The following is a 21,647-nucleotide window of genomic DNA, read 5'->3' as shown; positions in this document are numbered from 1 at the left end:
TCTTATACTCTACCTTTCTTCTCTTCATGTCCTTAGATGCCCCCGTTTAGGCCGCGCATACTCCTATCCATACTGCCTTAAGTCCACCCTGCCAGCTGCTGTAACACTTCACCACTGTTTAGGACAGTCATTTTGATATTCCTAAGCCAGTCATTTCCCTTCTCCAACTGATTTTGTTCCAAATTAATTTTAACTTGTTCCTTCATTCACCTAATCCTTCACAGCTGAAATAAAACAATGAATACCACTAAAATAAAGTTAACATGTGGAAAGCAACAGCAGCAAAAATAAAAAAATGCTGTGCACAATGAAATCTTACACTTATTATTTACATTTGTTTACCGGGAAATTCCGACTGGACACGGGTCCCTTTTCAGCGGAGGCCCAGGGAGAAAAGCTCCACAGAAAGACATGGTAGATGGTAACCAATAACAATCAAGGTAGTTATACAGTAGAGGTGATCATGACATGGAGAAATACAGGAGCAAATTAGGTACAATTGAGTAGTAAGCATTGAGAAAAAGAAGAAGTAAAACATGGTGCCACACATTTTCCAAACAGTAACTAAATAATAATAATAATAATAATAATAATAATAATAATAATAATAATAATAATAACTAAATCCTGGAAGGATTAACAGGCAGTGAATAATCTTCAGTTCAGTATTATAGTGATAGACGGGATACTCTATATAAATCTGGGAAAGGAGAGAAGGGTTTAAGGGGGGTTAATTAGTCGGGATTGGACAAGGACAAAGCCAGTCAGAGATTAAGTGAGATTTTAGTGCAGCCTTGAAAAGACTGCAGGAAGGAAGGGTAGTTATGGCAGTGGGAAGGTTGTCCCAAAGCTTGGATATAGTGCAGGAAAATAGTGCTTCACTGCTGAGTTTTTGGTTTTGGTGACCTGGAGTAAATTTTTGTTGCAGGAGTGTAGTGGTCTGGAAAAGTGGTAGGGTTGGAGAATTGTAGTATGCAGCGATGGGATTCGGAGAGGGTGGTTTACTAGTTTATGAGCAAAGGAGAGTTGAATTTGGTGTAGGAGTTGTGGGAGTTCAAGCCAGTCAAGGTCTCTAAGGGAGACACAGTGGTGGCTGCAGTAGGAGGTACCAGTTGCAAATTTTGCGATTTTATTGTAGCAGGCTTCGAGTTTGTTTAGGTCTGACTGTCTAAGATTTGTTAAGTATGGGTGATGTGTAGAGTAGGGTGGAGATTAGTTGGGAATTGGCGATAGAGATTCTTGCTGGTTTGGTGAGGTATTGGCAGCTTCTATACAAGGCACCCAATTTTTTGTGAACTTTATTTATTGTTAAGTGATATGTGGGTGTCAAATTTGAGATTATTGTCTATCTGTACGCCAAGTAGTTTTGTGTGGACTGTTGGTAAAATGGAGGCATTATCCTTGGCTTGAATAATGAAGTGTGAGGAGTTTGGGGTAGATCTGGAGAATTGAAAGATGAGGAGTTTGGTTTTATTTGGATTGAGGAGAAGCTGGGCATTAGATAGCTAGCTTTCAACTGAAGAAAATGAATCTTGGGAGATCTGTTGTAGTTCTGTTAGAGTTGGGGCTGAGCAGATGAGGGTGGAATCATCTGCATACTGTATGAGGGAGGCGTGTTTGGTGGCAGTGTGCAGGTTGTTGGTAAAAAGGGAGAAAAGTTGGGTCCAAGGGTGGAGCGTTGCGGAACCCTGACAGTAACATGGAAGCGAGGAGATAGATTGTTGTCCCAGATGACTGGTTGCTGGCGGCCTTGTAGATAGCTGTGGAACCAGTTTGTGGCTGGTGAGGAGAAAGAGAGGTTGGACAGAGCAGAGAGTAGTAGATTCTGTGACACAATGTCAAAGGCTTTCGACAGATCAAGAAATACAGCAGAGGAGAGGAGGCCATTGTTTTTGTGATGGAGGATAGTGCTGGTGACAGAGAGAAGAGCAGTTGTCATGCTGTGGTGTGGTCTGAAACCATGCTGGGTACTGGAGAGGAGGTTATTGTTAAGGAGGAATTTGGAGACCTGTGAATTGATGCATTTTTCAACTATCTTGGAGAGGGGGAGAGGATGGCAATGGGGTGGAAGTTGGAGAAGTCAGTGGAGGGGCCACCTTTGTGGAGGGGAATGATGTGTGATATTTTCCATAGGGTGGGTACACAGGATTCAGATATGGAGCAGTTGATTAATATGGAAATAGGATAAGCTAGGACATCAGATGCTATGTTTAAGTATTCAGAGGGCAGGTTGTCAGCTGCTAGTTTTGTGGGTTTTAGTTTTGTCAGGAGTCTTTTTATGTAGGAGGTGGGTACTGTGGAAAGAAAGAAGGTAGGGAGGGGTGGTTTTGGGTTGGGTGAGGGGGATTTTGTGTAGGGAAGTGTTTTTTGTTAGGGATAGAACAGATTCTGTGAAGTGTTTGTTGAAGGAATCAGCAATGCTACTGGTGGAGAGAGGGGTGGTTGGTAGGGGGATGGTTACTTTTCCTGGGCAGAGTATAGAGTTAATTGTGGACCAGAATTGCTTGGGGTTGTATTTGGAGGAGTTTAGGGACGTCTGATAGAAAAGGGCTTTGTCTGCTTTTACTTGTTTTTTGACCTTGTTATGTAGTTCAAGGAAGAGCTGCATATCTGAGGGGGTTTTCAGTTAAGCGCCAGCGTTTCCATGTTTTATCCCTGGTTTTCATAAGGCCCCTGGTGATTTTTTTAAGCCAGGGGGAACTCTTAGTTCTGATTCTGGTGTTCCTGAGGGGGGCATGGGAGTTAAGGATGTTGAGGAAGGTACTGTTAAAGAAATGGACTGCTTCATCTAGGTTGAGGTACTTTAGAGGTGACCAGTTTATGTTCTGGAGTGAGGAGGTGAAGGAGTTGGGGTTAAAATTAGCTTTGTTGCGAGTAAGTCTGTGGGTAATGGGTTTGCAATCATTTATGTGATTTTTTAGTAGGAAGGTTGGGGAATGGTCACTGAGGGAGTCAGGTAAACAGCCAGCTAGGAAGGTGTGGGGGCTTTATTAACTAAGACCCAGTCAAGAATGGTGTGGTTATTGGGGTTTTTATTGATCCTAGTGGGGGTTTGAATTAGCTGAGAGAAACCATGGAGATTTAGGTGGAGGGCTTGGTGGTTGCTAATGCAGGATAGCCAACTGATGTCAAAGTCCCCGAGGATGATAGTTTCTTGGGACAGTGAGAGATTAGCCCAGTCTAGTAGGTTTTCAAGGGGAGGTATATTTTGGATTGGTGGGAAATAGCACCCTATAGTGTTGATTGACTTCTTAGAGTTTAATTTGAGGGTGGTGTAAAGTATCTCTTCCTTGTCAAACTGGGGAGCTGATTTGGTGAGAATTTGGATATTGAGGTGGTGTAATAATAAAACTATTATAGTACCCCACCATGCAGGAGGCTCCACACCCAGCAACTCTCTTATTATAATAATAAAATGCAACTTTAGTGAAATTCAGATGAAAAAGAAATTTACCCCAGTGCAGTGACCACTTACATAAAAGAAATTTATAACAATAATGCTGAAAAAAAGAGAACATGCACACACATGAATATTTTTTATTCCACTAGTATATCAAAATCCAAAGCATACAGTAAAATCCAAAGACTGCATCAAACTTGGCCAATGATTTTGATGCACTATCCATTACAATGAACTCGAAAATCACAAAACCTAATCACGAACAAGAAGACTATAGAAAAAGTGCTGCTGTACCAGAAACCTTGAGAAAGTACCCTTCTCCCACATGTCAAGGTCTGACACTCTATATTGTGTGTGTGTGTGCATGTGTGTGTGTGTGTGTGTGTGTGTGTGTGTGTGTGTGTATGTGCGCGCGTGCATGCTCGTGCATGTGGCAGAAGATACTATGACTGATTTTTATCCACACTGTCAGCCACACTGCCCATCAGAATTAAGAAGTACTCTAACCTTGCGTATTTATTCTCTTCTTTTTGTTACAAAATGCGCAGCTATCGTGTGAGAATTTCAACTGAGGAACATCCTGCAGTTTACACTCCCCTCAAACTCCTTAGTTAGCAGCCTGTTCCTATAGCCTCTGTCCTCCTATACTCTCAAACAATCCATCTTTCCTTGGTTGCAGGATCACATATCATTTCTACTGATTAGTTCATATGCCTGCTTTTACCTGCTGTTTTTTGGTTGCTGAAGAGATTGTCTACAACATGGCTGACACAAACATACATACAGACACACACAAGAGTCCAAATAAATGCATAAACATTCCAGTATCAGCTCATCTCCTAAGTTTACTTCTGTATAACTCAACCTTCATTTGCCACTAATTACTATTTATCATGTCTTCCATATTTTGTCTGCTAGTACTACTAACTTTCTCTCGTTTCATAATGTCCCCTAACAAATTCCTTTATATTGTTTCCACAATGCTTTATTCAGCTCAATTTCTTTTAATAGTTCTGTCTACTATGCCTTGTCTTCCTTAGGACTCTCTCCCGCTCTCACTTTTGAATGGATGGTTCATTTCCCCCAAGCCACATTCTAGAGCACCACTTGACGTGCTCACTACACCCCCATCTTCTTGTCTATATGTGAATTTTACTGGTTATCATATGAAATGAAGAATACCCTGCTTATCTTTCTCCATCTTCCTTTTCTCGTCCCTATTCCGATCCTTCTGTTTCACTTGAAACCTTTCCCTGACGTAGAGAAGTCAATGTCAAAATTAGAAATACATATTTTTAAAAATCACATCCTGATTTTCTATGTATTAACTGTCCTTGCAGCACTACAAGCAATTTTATTGTTTAATTTGCTTTAATGCAAGACACCTAAAAGGTGGCATTTTCTTGAACTTCCCTCTCCCTCGTGCTATTCTGTCTACTGAATTGGAATAGCAGCACACAGTTAGTGCATGCTTTCAGAAACTCTGGATAGTGCATCATTAAATTATTCAGAGTTGCTCTTGCTGGGGGCACATTTTGTGATCTTCAAAAGACAATATAACAACTCTTTTCTTTTTAAGTACAAAAAATATTTAAATTAAACTGTCTTTGTAATGCCACAGAACTAGGTGTAGGGAACACCTTCTCAATCGTGTCAACAAGTAGTGTAAAGTACCCTGCCATTATCATCCAAGCTCCTTCTCAACTTTGACTGACACCACATAGTAGCAACAGTGTTGATAAAACCACATTCTTTACAAAACAGTAATGCAACTATTATCAGCAAAGACTTGTTTTACTATTTTAGTGATAAGGAAAGAAAGCAAGGCTACTACTCTCATGTGGCCACTTCCAGATCAAAAAGTCTGTAAAGTAACAGGCAATAACATGAAAGAACCAGTGAACATATAAATTCCTAAAGAAAGTAATATGAAATTTCATGCAGAACTAACTTGCTGTACAGTAAGAAGGTTGGCTGGCACAGAAATGACACAGAGAGGGACAGTTACAAGAGAAAAAGTAGGGAAGAAAATATACTGAGAAGAGAAAGCATTCTTAGCCAGTAGTTTTTAAATCCTCACTGAAAGTTTAACAACTATACATATTACTCTCTCTAATCCTTTGATTATGCCAACATATAAATCTATTTCAAAAACTGATGGTCTGTGGCCATGTTTCATAAACATCACCAAACTAATGTTTTACTGTTCTACTTACTGCACGTAATCCTCGCAGAGCTTGTGGAAGTTTTCTCTCTCCGAGTCACACTTCAGGTCATCATACAGCTTATTCAGCAGCACAGAAGCACTCATCCTACTATTCTCAGTGATGGGCAGACTTCCTGTAATCTCAGGAACAGTTCCTCCCACCTCAAGGATCTTTTTCAAGCCTAAGGAGAAGATGCACAGCTTGTTTATCAGCTACAAACAGGCAAGAGTCACAAAGTAGTGATTTTACAAGTTCAGTGTTTTTGTGTTTAGGGATGATAGTGGATAATCTTAAATTTGACTTGTATATACAAAACTGCACAACAAAAACTAGCAATGCTTTAGAGAGTCAGAAATGTTGTCACAGAGACAACTAAAGCTACACTTGCCACTACTTATCCCCTCCGCACACTTCCTTATGGTGCTCCCCATCCTTACTAACCTTCAGGCATCACAAAAATCAAATCCTCAGCAATGATATAACAAAGTTGGTATATTTGCAGCAAATATCCCTTTCAGAATCCACCACTGTACAGCACTGAAAAGCCTAAATTGGTCAGAACTACCCCATCAACTAACACATACACAGTTTCTTACCCCCTATAAAATCACCCAGAATCTATCTTCTTGTCCAACACTGAGTAACACTCTACACAACTGCTCCTAGTCAGTCATTATGCTCCAATTACCAAAAGCTCCCATCTGTCCACAAACCTATCAAATCACTTGTGCACTGTCTGTACTCGTACCATATTTCTAAGGTCTGGAACTCCTTATCTCTATCCATCAAGTCACTACCCTCCCTCCCATCCTTCAAAACCATTCTAAATGACTTCCTAGCCAAAAGCTGGCTCTGCTCTTGCTCAATACCAGGATAAACTATGTCCCTAAATGTGGACAAATATCTGCTCATATCTTGCATCTTATTCTCCCTTCTTCGCTCACTCACTTCCTTACTTCTATCAAGTTCTCTTCCATGGGTTTCTCGCTAAATACACATAAGCCTGATTTTCTCTCACTTCGTACTGCAATTCCTGTTTGTATTAGGGTCTATATTAAATTCTCGAAAGCCGACAATGTCGAATCTGACATTGTCGACACGAGAATAGCGAAACTGCAGAACATCGAACAAGTAAACGGAAATATCTGTAAGGGGAGATTTCCATTTACTTCAATGTAGTGCGGTCTCGGAGTTGGTATATTTAAGTAGAGGAGGGTGTGGGGGGTGCAGGGGGGCTTGCCCTCCTGCCTACACTTTTTAGTTTTTTTTTTTTTTGTTGTTTTTATTTTTTTTTCTGAACATTCGATGTTTTAACAGTTCAATCACTAAGGGTCGACCTTTAGTGATTCAAACCGTTAAATATTCGATGCTCTAATATAGACCCTTTGTATTATACTACCTTACCTTTAATTTCTCAGTAAATGGGCTAACATTTCTCTAACTATTAAATCACTGCCATATAACTTTTATCTACTCTTAACCAATGTTTTCAGAGTATGTCTAATTTGGTATAATTATTTAAACTGCATTTTTTTGTATTATTTATTTTTAAAGACTGAAAAAAAATTATTCTTCTTAAAATGTTTTGTAATACTTTGGAGCTTTTCTCCCCAGGCCTCCAATGAAAATGTGCTCCTATCCAGTCTGACTTGGCTGATAACCAAATGTCAATAAATAACAACTACATGGTAAGAGATTCTGACCACTGCACCTTCAGTACATAAATACACTCACCAGCAGATACAGGCAGCCAGCACATCAGTAAACAAGTGCATTACTCACCTGGCGTTAATGTCTTTTTCTGATGTAATACTGCTGAGGATAATGTAAACAGCCAAATGTACTTCACTCTGATTGCACTTGTTTCTCAATGTGTACTTGTAAACAAAAGTACAGTTGTGTACACTTACCATAAATGTAGATGCTCGAGTGTATTCACTGCTGCAGTCATCACATTTGGGTTATCTGCCTTGCCTACAGGTAGCCCTCAGCCAGCCTGAATACCAGAGTCTTGGATTCCTGCATCGGATGCTGTCTCTTCTTCCATAACGTCAGGTCGTCAGGGGTATAAAACATGCAGCCGACACCATTACATCAGTTTTTCTTGCCCCAGATGTCAGGTGCCCCCAAAATTGGAAACAATTATACGCTATGGTACACCTTCAACAAAAAGCAAATATACCAGAAAGCTTAAATATACCAAACAAGAAGGAAAGGTAGAGCCAAGAGAAGTCAAGGGGCTGGAGGGAGGGTAACCAGGACTGCAACCGTGAATACACTCAAGCATCTACATTTATGGTAAGTGTACGCAACTGTATTATGTTCTTCGTGTTTCACTATTGCAGTCCTCACATTTGGGTTGATTCCCAAAGCTAAGGAAGGGAGGAGGAAGATAGAGAGCATTAGGGCCAGCTATTAAGCCCTGCAAAACTGCAGTGGCAAACCCAGTTCTGGATTTAGAAAAAAGAGGCATGTGGTAATGCTTGGTGAACATATGTACTGAGCTCCAGGTAGCAGCTTCTAGGATATCCCTAGTAGGGACTCCTCTGAGAAAAGCTGCAGAGGTAGATGCAGCCCTGGTGGAATGTGATCTTATCCCCTGTGGGGTAGGTTTTCCATGGTGCTTGTAGCAGAAATAAATGCAATGGCCTATCCATTTGGAAATGGTTTGCTTTGAAATGGCCTTCCCCTCTGCCCCTGCAGCAAAGCCAACTAGCAGCTGTTCAGATTTTCTGAGAGGCTTAGTCTTGTTCAAGTAGTCTGTGCATGTCCAGAGAGTGCAATATTCGTTCTCCTTTGTTTTGTGGATTAGGGAAGAAAGTAGCCAAGTGAATGGACTGATTAAGGGCCACACTAGACACCACCTTGGGCATAAAGGAAGGATTGGTCCTGAGGGGAAACCCTCTCTGCATGGAAGATAATGAAGCGTTCCACTGCCACGAGGGCCTGTAATTCAGACACTCTTCTTGCTGAAGTGATGGCTAGAAGGAATGCTGTTTTCCAAGAAAGGAATTTCAACTCTGCTGTTGCAGCTGACTCAAATGGAGGGAAAGTGAGTTTTTCCAATACAAAGTTAAGGTCCCAGGCTGGAATAGGGGCTCTCCTGGGGGAGGTCTTAAATTTTTGGCCCCTCTAAGGAATTGTTTTAGCAGAGGGTGAGAGAAGAGGGGTGGCTCAGTATTATAATGAGCTGAAATGGCAGAAGCATGAATTTTAATTGACGAGAAGGATAGGACCTTGTGGAGCATTTCTGTTAAGTACTGAAGAATATAAGGTAAGTTGGGCACCGTTGTGCCCATCCCCTGAGCCTGGCTCCAGGAACAGTATCTTTTCCACTTTTCAGCATAGGATTTTCTAGTACTAGGCCTCCTGGCCTTCAGAATGACATCTAGCATCTGCTTACTTAGGGATGCTATTGGGGAGCTCAAGGAATTAGCCAGGCTGCAAGGTTCATGGTTTGAAGCTGAGGGTGCCAGAATCTGGACCTCCTGCTGGGACAGCAGGGAAGGGGTCTGATGCAGGTGCCATGGTTCCAGCAGTGTCATACTGGCAAAAGAGTGGGTACCAGTGCTGGTGTGGCCAGTCTGGTGCAATCAGTATTGTCTTTGGCTTGTCCTGTTTGATCTTTAGCAGACCCTTCAAGAGGAGAGACAGAGGGGGAAAGGCATAAACTGAGAGGCTTTCCCAGGTAAAGGACAGGGCATCCACTTTCCAAGCTTGAGTGCGGGGAGTCCTTGTGCAGAATTTGTCCAATTGGTAGTTCTGAGGGGAGGCAAAGAGGTCTATCTCTGGAGTCCCCCATTTGCTCCTCAAGAGGTTGAATATTTTTGGTTCCAGTTTCCATTCGTGTGGGTCCATGAGATTTCTGCTTAAGTCGTCTGCCAGTGACTTTAGCTTGCCTGGCAGGAATTGAGCATGTAGGTGCACTTGGAAGCTCAAGGCTATGTTCCACAGAGCCATAGCTAGTCTGCAGAGAGGGTAGGAGTGGGTACCCCCCTGCTTGTTTATGTACCATATAACTGTGGTGGTGTCTGTTTTTACCAATAGTTGTCCTGGAAGAATGCAGTCTTTGAAGGCTGTCAAGGAATTCTGTACAGCTAACATTTCTTTTTGGTTGATATGTAGGTACATCTGTCTCGGGTTCCATTTGCCCTGAATGCACTGCCCTGCCAAGTGAGCCCCCCATGCATAGTCTGATGCACCTGTTGTTAGGGTTTGGGCGGCAGGGGGTAAAGTGAAAGGGAGCCCCTTGTTGTGGTAGCAGGCCTCTATCCACCAAAGGAACTCTGTCTTTATACAAGGAATGATAGGAATCACGGATTCCAGGTCCTGAGAATGTTGACACCATAGGCTTTTTAGATACTACTGTAGTTTCCTCATATGCAGTCTTGCAAATGGAATTAGTAGTATGCAAAAGGCCATGAACCCCAGGGCTTGCAGAATTTACCTTGCAAATAGCTGGGTCTTTGTGGCCAATAGTTTGAAGTAGTTTGTCAGATAAACTTGTTCTGGAGTGAGGAAAGCCATCTGGGAAGTTGTTTTCAAGCTTGCTTCCAGGAATACAATCTGTTGGCAGGGTACCAGGTGAGATTTCTTTTCGTTTATGGTATATCCCAGAGAGGTTAGAAGTTTCTTTACAAATGTCAGATGTTGTAATAGCAAGTCCTGGTTTCCTGCCTGAATCAGACAATCGTCCAAGTATGGGTATATTTGAATATTTCTCTGCCTGCAAAATGCAATGGCTATAACTAGACACTTTGTGAATGCCCTGGGCGCAGTAGATAAGCCAAAGGGTAGTGAAGAGAACTGACAGTGCATGGAGCCTGCCCTGATGCATAGGTATTTCCTGCAAGATTCCTTTATTGGGATGTGCAGGTAAGCTTCCTTTAAGTCTAAGGTTGCCAGCCAGGCATCTTTGCCTAGCATAGGAAGCAGCTGTTGAAGTGTTAGCATTTTGAATTTTGGGATTACCATAAAGTTTTCAAAATAGAGAGGTCCAGGATAGGACGCCAGGAGCTGTCTTTTCTGGGTAACAGGAAAATCTTAAATAAAAACCTTGTCCCCTTTCTTCTGCTGGGACAGGCTGAATAGACCTGATACTTAGAAGAGAGAGAACCTGCTGTTGGGCCTCCACCCACTGATTTTGGGGTAGATCTGGCCAACCGTTTGGGTTGGTAGGGAGTGGAAGTGGAATCTGTAACCTCGGGAAATTATATTTAAAACCCATTTGTCCTGGGTAATGAGTTCCCAGTTTTTTGCATGCAAGGTGAGCTTTCCTCCTAAGGAAGCAGGCGGTTGAGCAAGATTTGGGAGGGTTAAGGTTAAGTCATTGTGCCATTTTTCCGTAGGGGGGTGGTTTACTGCTCCCTGCTTTGGAAGTGGGAGCTCCCCTCTGCTTAGACCTGTGCGCAGTCTGAGACTGTAACCTAGGTGGTCTGCTGTTCCTGGGTTTGGACTGAGAGGGCCTGGAAGAGACTGGAAAGGACCAGTTCTTAGAAGGCCGATGTCTACTAAATCTGGGAGGCTGTACTTGTAGGAAATCTTTAACAGTTTGCATAGATTTAGCTTTTTCCTCCATCCTTTTGAGAACTCCTTCTGCTTTGTTGCCAAACAGGTGGTCTTGGTTTAAGGGAGCATCCAGTAATTTAGCTTTAACATGATCTGGCAAGTTTTGCTCCTTAAGCCAAACATGCCTTCTAAGTACAGACGCAGTGACAGCAACTCTGCAAGATGCTTCTAAAGAGTCAAACTCACATTGCAAAGTATGTTTGCCAACTTGTTCAGCAGAATGCATTAAATCCTGTAATTCGGTGTGTTCAGCACAGTCAGGAATCAACATAATTTTCTTTTTAAGTAGTCCCATAATATGCTGCTGGTACTTTAACATATGAAACTGGCAATTTAAAGACCTAATGGCCAAAGTGGCAGAAGTGTATACTTTTTTATCCCATCTGTCCAAGGCTCTAGAATCTCTATCAGAAGGGGTAGGATTTTTGGTAGCAGTAGCCTTAATGCCTTTTGGTTCTTGGGAAATGGTCTCTGGATCCACAGTACGATTCTTGAAGAGGAACTTGTGAGAGTCAGGTACTCTGTAATACCTGTCAGGTTTTCTGGGAGCTGGAGGTAAAGTGTCTGAGGAAAGGCTAGATTCCAAGAAAGTATTATCTACAATGTCCAGAACAGGAGGGATAGCTAAAGGCCTGTGTTAAGAAAGGAGTAAGAATTCCCTAAGCCTCTTTTTGGAATCAGAGTAATCTTGGCTTTCCCAGCAGAAATGCTCCCTAAGAGTGTGCAAGGTTTCACCAAAAGAAAAATCTTCTAGAGGAGAAGCAGAGGGAATGGAGTCCTCTGCATCAGAATCCTCATAGCTAGAAAAGGGCAAATCCTTTTAATCAGAAGGAACAGAAGAATCAGATTCCTGATCAGAAGAATCAGAAGGAAAATCAGTTCTAGGTCTCTTAGAGGGGGAAGGGTGGCTTCCCCTAATTCAAGTAATAAGGTCTTCAGCCATTCTAAGCATTTTTTAGGCATATGGGCCTGAGCATGCAGTTTGGATGTCGGTTTTCTAGGTGTGGAGTGAGTTTTAGGCCTAGATGAAGAAGATGGCGTCGGTTTAACATGCAAATCTGTAGGCCTGAATATACCTTTAGAAGCCGGTGCATGCACGGCGGCTCCGGACCCATCCAAGGTAGAGACATCCGCAGGTTCCATAGTCGAAGAAGCATCTCGTGATATACTGGACTCCAAATGGGTCTCAGTAGAGGCCTGCAAATCTGAAGTGGCGGGTATCAGGGGTTGCGAAAGCGCCACACTGAGTACTGGCGACTAGCTTAACGAAAGCGTCGTTGGCAGTTTTGGACCTATGCAGCCTGTCTCTGTCTTTATCTTTATATTTTTTTGGAAGATCGGTAGTGGCTTAAAGCCATTTCGGAGTAGTGATACAGAGTACCAAAATAACTTGCTGCAAAAATAGCCCGACGATGAATAGTTCAGGGATTGAACAAGGCACAAAACCGACAGCGAGGTACGTCGTGGTCTGGGCCTAAGTAAGGAATGCAGTATGAATGAAAATCTTTATGAGGTATTTGCTTTCTACAGGTAAGAAAATTGTTAACTTTTACTGACATCGGTTGGAGCAAGAAAAAGAATCCCCAATGGGGTACTTATCTTTTTATGAAGACTTCGGTTCTGAAACCCGAAAATTAAAATTTCAGGAGTCGGCCGACCGGTACTTGCGAACTGCTTCTCCTTTGGGCACCGCACAGCAAGAAAGACTGATGTAGTGGCATCGGCTGCACGTTTTATACCCCTGACGACCTGACATCATGGAAGAAGAGACAGCATCCGACGCAGGAATCCAAGACTCTGGTATTCAGGCCGGCTGAGGGCTACCTGCAGGCAGATAACCCAAATGTGATGACTGCAACAGTGAAACACGAAGAACATCTACTGTTTGCTATACTGATACTGGTCACACCACAAAATCCATGGCCCAAAGGTTATGAATTACCAATCTGTAGAGATGACTGCAATTTTCACAGGGCAAAAAGCTAGCTCAGCTTCTGAATTTGCCAAAGTATCCACAGTCTTCTCTGCAACACTGCTCAAGATTCAGATTTCTAATGGTCTCTCCTTATTTGCTTGCTGTACACACAGGTTACAGTTCCCAGGGATGTTATGTATGAGCTACTCAATGCATCCAAGAATAAGACAGCAGCACAGCTACCTTTACTACCACCATTCTCCAGATACAGATCTACCCATTTTCACCACATGGCTTCAAATTTACTTTGAAGAAGCATAATTTTCCTTTTCTACTCCAACAAGTAACAATTATGCTTAGCCTGGGCCTACAAAACTTAACTCACTTGTTGTGGATGCAGCTGCTGGGTCTAAATAACTATTCATGGGCTCACTATGGTACCCTCCTGGGACCTAATTATTTGTAGTGGGACTAACATCTGAACTATCCCATAGATTATTATTAAACATCAACTATAGCCAGTTTTAATAAGTACTATTACCAACAATTTAGTAGAACAGTTTTTAAGTAGTGTATAATCTGCAAAATAGTTTTTACTGATATAAATATTTTATCTGCTTATAATCAATCATGCTAATTGCAACTTATCTGTTCCATGTTTTGTTAGATCTGTATGATCTAAAAAAAAACATATCTACAACTGCATTCAAACAGTGTGTTAGGAACTTCTTCCTTGCACATTAAAAAGAACAAGAAAGGGAAAATTACTAATCAAGTGTTAGGAACTAACAATTTAGTTGGTGCATGAAAAATTAAAATATTTTAACTCATAATCAATCGTGCTAATTGCAACTTATCTGTTCCATGTTTTGTTAGATCTGTATGATCTAAAAAAAAACGTATCTACAACTGCATTCAAACAGTGTGTTAGGAACTTCTTCCTTACACATTAAAAAGAACAAGAAAGGGAAAATTACTAATCAAATGTTAGGAACTAACAATTTAGTTGGTGCATGAAAAATTAAAATATTTTAACTTACTGCTAAGAAACAGCCTATTAAAAAATACCACAGAAGGAAGGAAAAGGACTCTTTATAATAAAATACAATGTGACATCATAAAATAACCCTGCAAAATGATCCAGAGCTTAGGGGGCAACTCTTCAACCCTAACTAAAAGACAGAAGCCACAGTGTGAAAGTAGCGGACTCCAAGTCAGACTGCCAACCAGTTACAAGTGGAGTCCCACAGGAATTGGTCCTAGGTCCTCTCCTGTTTGGTACCTAATTCTCAGAAGTCCAGGCCAATACAGAGGGAGTCTGGCTGACCAAGTTCACAGATGACTGCAAGCTGGGAGCCATTATTAACCCCCCAAGTGATGTAGACATCCTACAGAAAGGTCTCACTGAGACCAATGTCTGGTGTTGAAACCATAGCCTTAAGCTTAATGCCAAAAAATGTGTCATCCCTTTTGGGAAAAACTCAGTTCCAACTAATTACCACATCGATGGAAGCCCACTGAACACTGAAAGCGTTATAAGAGATCTGGGGACACAGGTGGACAGCAGCCTCTCCTTCAACTACCACATTGCCATTGTGGTCAGAAAGTCCTTCTATGTGGCACATCTCATTACCAAGGGTTTTGCATCCAGGAAGAAAGAGGTCACCATCTCTCTCTACTCTTCCCTCATTAGGCCAGCCATCAAGTATGCCCCATTTGGCATGTACCTCACTAAACACATGCAACAACTGGAAAGGCCAGAAAAGTACCTCACAAACAGGATCCTAGGCCTTAAACACGTCTTACATGGACAAACTCAAAAAAAACCTCCAGCTATTCTCTGTTTCATATTTGTCTAGGAAGAGGCGATCTCTGCTTGACTTACAAGGCCTTCTGACACAGCTCTGTTAGAAATGCTACATTTAAAGAAATCCCAATTCCTCCATACCACATGCTCCAGAGATCTCAACCTCATTACCACAATCAACAGAACATGCTGGAGGGACAGGTTCACAACCTAGAGACTGCAAATGCTCTGGAATAGACTTCCCATACATGTCAAGCATCGCACCTCACTGGCCCTCTTCCACAGAAATCTTGATGAGTGGATGGGAAATATAAAGTTCACTCTGGGGATCACTCCAGTGGCTCTACTTGATAGAGGCACTGGGAGCTAATGTTGGGCGGCACGATGCCAGGGTACTTCTATGGGCTAGGCTTGTAGAGGCTCCAGGGCTATTAGCCTAGTACAAACCTATGAACCTATAATATTCAATTAAATCAGTCTGTTACTACTGATACAGCACATATTATAAGTCAAAGAAAGATATGACAAAATTGTGGAGAATTATCGGGGGTGGGTCAAAGTTTGGTTACAAACTAGAAAACTATGAACATGTTATCTTGACTGCATTTAATTAATTACATGCACCCTATAATGGCAGGGATTAATTACCTCAACAGCTATTTTCATAACAGTTTGATAAAATCGTTTGACAACCCTTAGGTTGCAAAGAAACAGTTTAGTACTGACCATGATATGGATGTCCCTTCTGTCCCCAAGCTAACAGAGTGTAAAGTTATCAAAGCAAGTTTTTAGGAAAAACTTTTTATAACAGATTAGATATATGACTGGGAAGACTATGACATACACAGACAATTCTCCCAAGCAAATTTCATTTTAGTCATGCTGGACAGAATGGTAAGAAACATTTTTCACCAAAACAGATAAACTGATTACATATTTTTAGAAGCAACACCAGTTGCCACAGATGTAATGTAAAGACCAGGAAAACTGGATGAGCATACTTCTATGCAATGACAGAACTCTAACAAATATGTTGACTCTGTGATCGTTATGATATCAGATTTGATTGTTCTCCTAATCATTTACAAAATACAGCATCACACTGTAGTTTTATTAGGCGGTATTACATTCACTGTCATCAGCTGGGATACATACAGTTAACCAAAAGATCTTGGAACCAGATTTACGCACTCAACAGCCTATCTATGAGGAAAACAGTATTATGAATGCATTATTCAATTCTGCACCACCATCTTCAGTCAGATAACTTGACCCCTCATGTATATCAAGTTATATCTGCCTAATATCAGAAACACAGGACGACTCTGGCTGACCAAGTTCACTGATGACTGCAAGCTAGGAGTCATTATCAACTCACCAAGTGATGCAGACATCCTACAAAAGGGCCTCTATGAGACCAATGACTGGTGTCCGAGCCATGGCCTGAAGCTTAATGCCAAAAAATGTGATATCTCCTTTGGAAAAAAACTCAGCTCCCACAAATTACCACATTGATTGGAGCCCACTGAACACTGAAGAGATCTGGGCACCCAGGTCGACAGCCACCTCATCTTCGACCACCACATTGCCACTGTGGTCAGAAAGTCCTTCTACGTGGCACATCTTATAACCACAGGTTTTGCATCCAAGAAAAAAGAAGTCGTCATCCCTCTCTACTCATACCTCATTAGACCAATCATTGAATATAATGCCCTGTTTGGCATGTACCTGACCAGACACCTACAAAGCTGGAGAGGCCAGAAAATTAGCTCACAAAAAGGATCCTAGGCCTTAAACACATGTCCTACATGGACAGACTCAAGAAACTTCAGCAGTTGTCTCTTATCGTCTACTTAGAGGTGATCTCTGCTTAACTTACAAAGCCATGCCCAACCCAGCCCTACCTGAAATGTTACACCTAAAGAAATACCAATTGCCCCGCGACACACGCTCCAGAGATCACAATCTCATTACCACAATTAACTGAACATGCTAGAGGGACAGGTTCATCTTCCAAAGACTGCCCATACTCTGGAATAAGCTTCCTATTCATGTCAAGCAGAGCACCTGGCTGGCTCTCTTCAAGACAAATCTTGATGAGTGGATGGGTAAACAGGAAGTTCACTCCAGGGATCATTCCAGTTCCCCTACTGGATATGGGCACTGTGAACTAACATCGGGTGGCACGGTGCATGGGCAAATTTTTTTTTGGGTTAGGCTTGTAAAGGCTCCAGGGCCATTAGCCTAGTACACACCTATGAAGCTATGAATGTAAGTGTTCATTAAAAATAAGCACACCTGGGGTGGAGCCTGAATGGCTAACTGAAAGCAGCAGATTTTCAGAGCTCCCTAAAACTAATATAAAATACAGGAAAATAATTTACTTTTTTCAACAAAAATATTCAGAATTGATAGATGAAAGTATAAACTATATAACTAGAAACTTTGGCAGATTTAGGTGAATTTTTTCCTATCAAACTACAAAGTGGGAATATATAAACTGTGGAGATGAGTACTTCGAAGAATTCTCACATTGACTTGACTATAAGAAGAGAACTACAACTGGTAACTACTGCAATACAAGAACTGTCATTATAAATGGATGACTAAGGAAAATCTACAAAATCTCAAAGAAAACTGTCAGAAAAAAAACAAATACACTTAAAGAACTCATTCAGCAACATCAATCTAAAATAACTGACACAGAAACCACCCTGAATGACTTTGAGGGAAGACTCAAAGAAAAGGAAACACAGAAATAATTACTTATCAAACAAAATACTTGGCTTCTAAATAAAGTGGATGACCTTGAAAACAGGGAGAGGAGATCTAACATAAGAATATTTGGCATTCTCTGAAAGAGCTAAAGGAGAAGATATCATCACTTTCTTAAATAAATGGATTCCAGAAGTCTTAGACTTAAAAGAAGGTTTCTTATTTGGCATTGAGAGAGCTCATAGAACTTTAGGAAGACCAGCATCAACATCATCATCTACTCCCCCTAGATCAATTGTTATAAAGTTTTTATCTTATTTAGACAAATAACTGATCCTAAAGACAGCCTGGAGAAAGAGCCCCTTAAAATATAATCAAAACCCAATAAGGTTTGACAATGACTATTCTGTCAGAGTCCTGGAACAGCCTGGCCACTAATAAAGCTTCTAAAGCAAAACAACATCAAAACTCAACGTGCCTTTCCTGCCAAAATTAAAATCTTACACCTAAATGAAATGAGGACTTTCAACAATTTAGAAGAATCCACTGCATTCCTTAAAAAACAATAATGTTATATCCATACCTGAAGATATGGATTGGACAGTTCCTTCACTGAAAAGGGTCACAGACAAATCTTTCTGGACTGATGTTAAAAAGAAAACGCAAAAAACTGAATAAAAAATTGCTGTCCCTTCTAAATCTCTCAAAGTATCTACTGCAACCTGACTGGTATACATAACGTGTTTATCTTATATTTCAAACAAGGTATGTCATGTAAATGTTTATATATATATATATATATATATATATATATATATATATAAATAAATATAAAATAAAAGAAAACAGGAAAAAAATGTTGATTATATCCCATTAATAGCAATGTAATATAATTGAATTACTTTTGTAGTAAAGTTAAATAGTAAACTGTCTTATACTTCATGATTTAAAAGGGGTGACAAGTTTATGTTTTGTTTTTTTCTTTTCAACTCATATATACAACTTTGAGTGCTATGGATAAATAGTTGTTTCATACAGTCATACCCAAGTTTAAAATATTTAATAGCTAAATAATGGAGTTATTGAAAAAAAATAATAATCTACTCCAGTTTTAAACTATGCAAGATCTGCTCTTGCGATCAATAACTCCCAGTAATTAAATATAAGTGCCTTAATCCTAGTACATGCTTGTTAGTTACTAATATGTAGGATTGCTTTTTAGAGATCACTACGTCTGGCAGTGAATCTTGTTTCAAACAATGCATGTCTCCGATTAAAATGGAGTCTAATTAGCTAGCGTTTTATGCTTTTTTGCCCATGATTGATGGACTGGGCTTTGCTCTGTGTGAGATGCAGCAGGCGAGTGCATTGTGATCTCTGTACATCCGTTTTTGTTCTTCTTTGATTATCTAAAGTGTTATTATAGTAGTGGGTTCGGCTTAAAGTTTTGGCTTGAAATGTGACTACCCATTTGAGAGGTAAGCTTTCCACATCTGATTTAATAAGTAAGAGATTAGAGAGTATGGCTGGCGTTGGTAAGAGGAGAAGGAACGTGGAAGATAGATGCCTGTGTGTAGGTCAGAGACGCTGGTTGGGGCAGAGATGCTATTGTAAATTGTGAAGATTTATGCTCCTAATATTCCCCATGATAGCTGGAGGTTAAAGAAGTGAACGTCCTTCATATAGAGTGCTGAATAATTGAACAAGTTATGCTGTTGGGTCATTTGGCTGGGTTTATTTCATTTCGTGATATGTGAAGGGGTGGACTGTTTGTGTAGAGGCGGATGCGGGGCTTGTTGGACAGTGATTGTGGTTCTCAGGTTCAGTGTCCGTTGGTGGAGTTGATTGATGGGGAGACTCTCACGAGAAGGGGTTGAAGTAAAGGAATATTGGTATTGATGCAAGCTGAGTGGGAAATCATATACATCAAACTTAAAGTGGTGAAGCTTTTTTTCAACGCTCAAGGCAGTCAGTCTGTCTTCCACTCACATGTCACAGAGCTCGGATTGCAAAGGTAATGCGAATAGAAGGTAGAGACTCCCTGATCAGTTGTTAAGGTGCAGACGGCTTCTCCTCTAGTAAAAGCGATTTAGAAGTATTTAGTGATGCTGCTGGTGTTTTGTTTAAAAGAAATGACACTATGTATAATAGGACATGTAACATGTTTATACTTTCTTTACACTACTCAGTAAACAGTTATTAATATTTCCTCTTAGATTAGAGATATACTTATGTCTACTTGTAATGTCCATAAAGTAAGTAAAAAGTGGAAGATTCATAAAATCTGAAAAATAACAGGATGTGCACAGACTCGTATGCATTTGGGAGAAAACAAGTAATACACAGAAGTCATAAAATGACTTTTAGACAATCTGAGATGGATTTTCCTTTAGTACATAAATCAGAAAATTTGTTTATAAGTTATAATATGTTTAAAGTTTTGTCAGATTATTTTTCTGTATCACAGACAATTCATGCTTAATATATGGTAAAAGGTGCAAATAGAAAAGCCATGGGTTCACCTTATTAAAAAAGTCCTTATAAAGATAGAAATACACTAATGTCATGTGTATAATGCATGGAGTAGTCCTAACAACTTTTGATACCATCTATCTTTTAGATAAGGTTTACACATGTTTATGTATAAACATTTAGCTGTTTTTACTTTTATTCTGGGTAAATGCATTTGATTATGTTGTCGTTTGTCTTTAGGCTTTTTCTGGTTAGGGGTCGCCACAGCGGAATTCCGGTCCGCTAATGATTGGCAGTTAGTTTTTATGGTGTCGAGTTGCCAGCATTTGATTATAATTAATAAAAAAAAGAAAAGGGAACATAAATATTGTATAGATTTGTTAAATAGGCTACATTAATCTAGGAACTTCTTTAGAGCAACTTGGACCATGTGTTTAATTATTTTAGTTAATTATACACCGTTCAAGTAAAAAGACTACTTAGCATATAGCCTGAATATATATGTATAAAGTCAGACTAGTAACCAAGCTTATACTTCTTACATTCTTATCTATAGGAAACTTAAATTCATAAAATACTTGTTTTGTTTATTGTATTTTTGAATGGTCACCTTCACATCAGTAATGCATTGATAACAATTGTGGGTTGTTGATTTACTTAATTTAAGTTATAAGAGAAATTAAAGTCTGAATGGATGAAAAGTAAACACTACCAGTTACTCAAGTTATACATTTTTCTCCTTTAATATTTATTGTTTTATGGGCTCAAAAAGAGTAAGAAGGTGGTTAGAAAGTTAGTCTAACAGATTTATTTTTATCTGTTAAACTAGGAATGTTCTTCATTTCATGGTTAGTGTGGGTTAAGATTTATACATATGCAAGTTTTGTTAATAGGCTTTTATTCTTTTTTTTTTTTTCTAGTTTTAACATGCCTGATAAAAAAATGTTTATTATTAAACCTCATGAGAAAAACAATGCTGATTAAGATAATTAGCAACTATTTAATTAACATAGATTTACCTATACAGGAAGAGTTTTATGAATCTTGGAATTAATACATAGTTTTTTTTTTTTCAACTAAAAAAAAATCCTAACATGGAACTGACTTTGCTGTCTTTAAATACTAATGGCTTAAACAACCCAAACAAAAGATCTAACTTATTGAGAAATGTAAAACTAAACAAAGCTCAAGTAGACTTTCTTCAAGAAACCCATTTTTAAAATAAACGACACATTAAAGTGAGATCCTAATAATTACAGAATACTAGCTCAGTCCTCTTATAAATCAAAGACTAGAGGAGTAATAATACTATGGAAAAAAGACCTCCTTGAATCCAGAAGTTATCTATAAATATGTGAATAGGGATGGACTCGTAGCTATAGTTATATTAAAATTCAACAACAGAATATGGACTTTAGTGAATTTATATTGGTTCCCTGGTAATGGGGGTAGGATAATAACCCATGGAGAAAAGTTTTGACATTGATTGATACCTTGCAATTGGAATCAGACTCTTCCTGATAATTTAATGCATCAACATCATTGTTTTTACATAGATCTGTT

General features: G+C 39.9%; 1 protein-coding gene across 2 annotated transcripts in view; it reads right to left on the bottom strand.

The window, feature by feature from the left end:
- UNC45A (unc-45 myosin chaperone A) overlaps positions 1-21,647 on the bottom strand; it is a 1,636,854-nt gene that overhangs the window by 944,857 nt on the left and 670,350 nt on the right. For both annotated transcript variants that reach the window (XM_044078271.1, XM_044078272.1), the window contains one exon: positions 5,617-5,788. In XM_044078271.1, coding sequence (XP_043934206.1) covers positions 5,617-5,788 — 172 coding nt within the window. The remainder of the gene's footprint in view (positions 1-5,616; positions 5,789-21,647) is intronic.

The sequence above is a fragment of the Protopterus annectens genome, chromosome 7.part0 (assembly GCF_019279795.1).
Source record: "Protopterus annectens isolate FY-2018-M chromosome 7.part0, PAN1.0, whole genome shotgun sequence".
Taxonomy (NCBI): domain Eukaryota; kingdom Metazoa; phylum Chordata; order Ceratodontiformes; family Protopteridae; genus Protopterus; species Protopterus annectens.
Note: the sequence above shows the minus strand (reverse complement) of the source record. Positions and strands in the feature narration are given on the sequence as shown.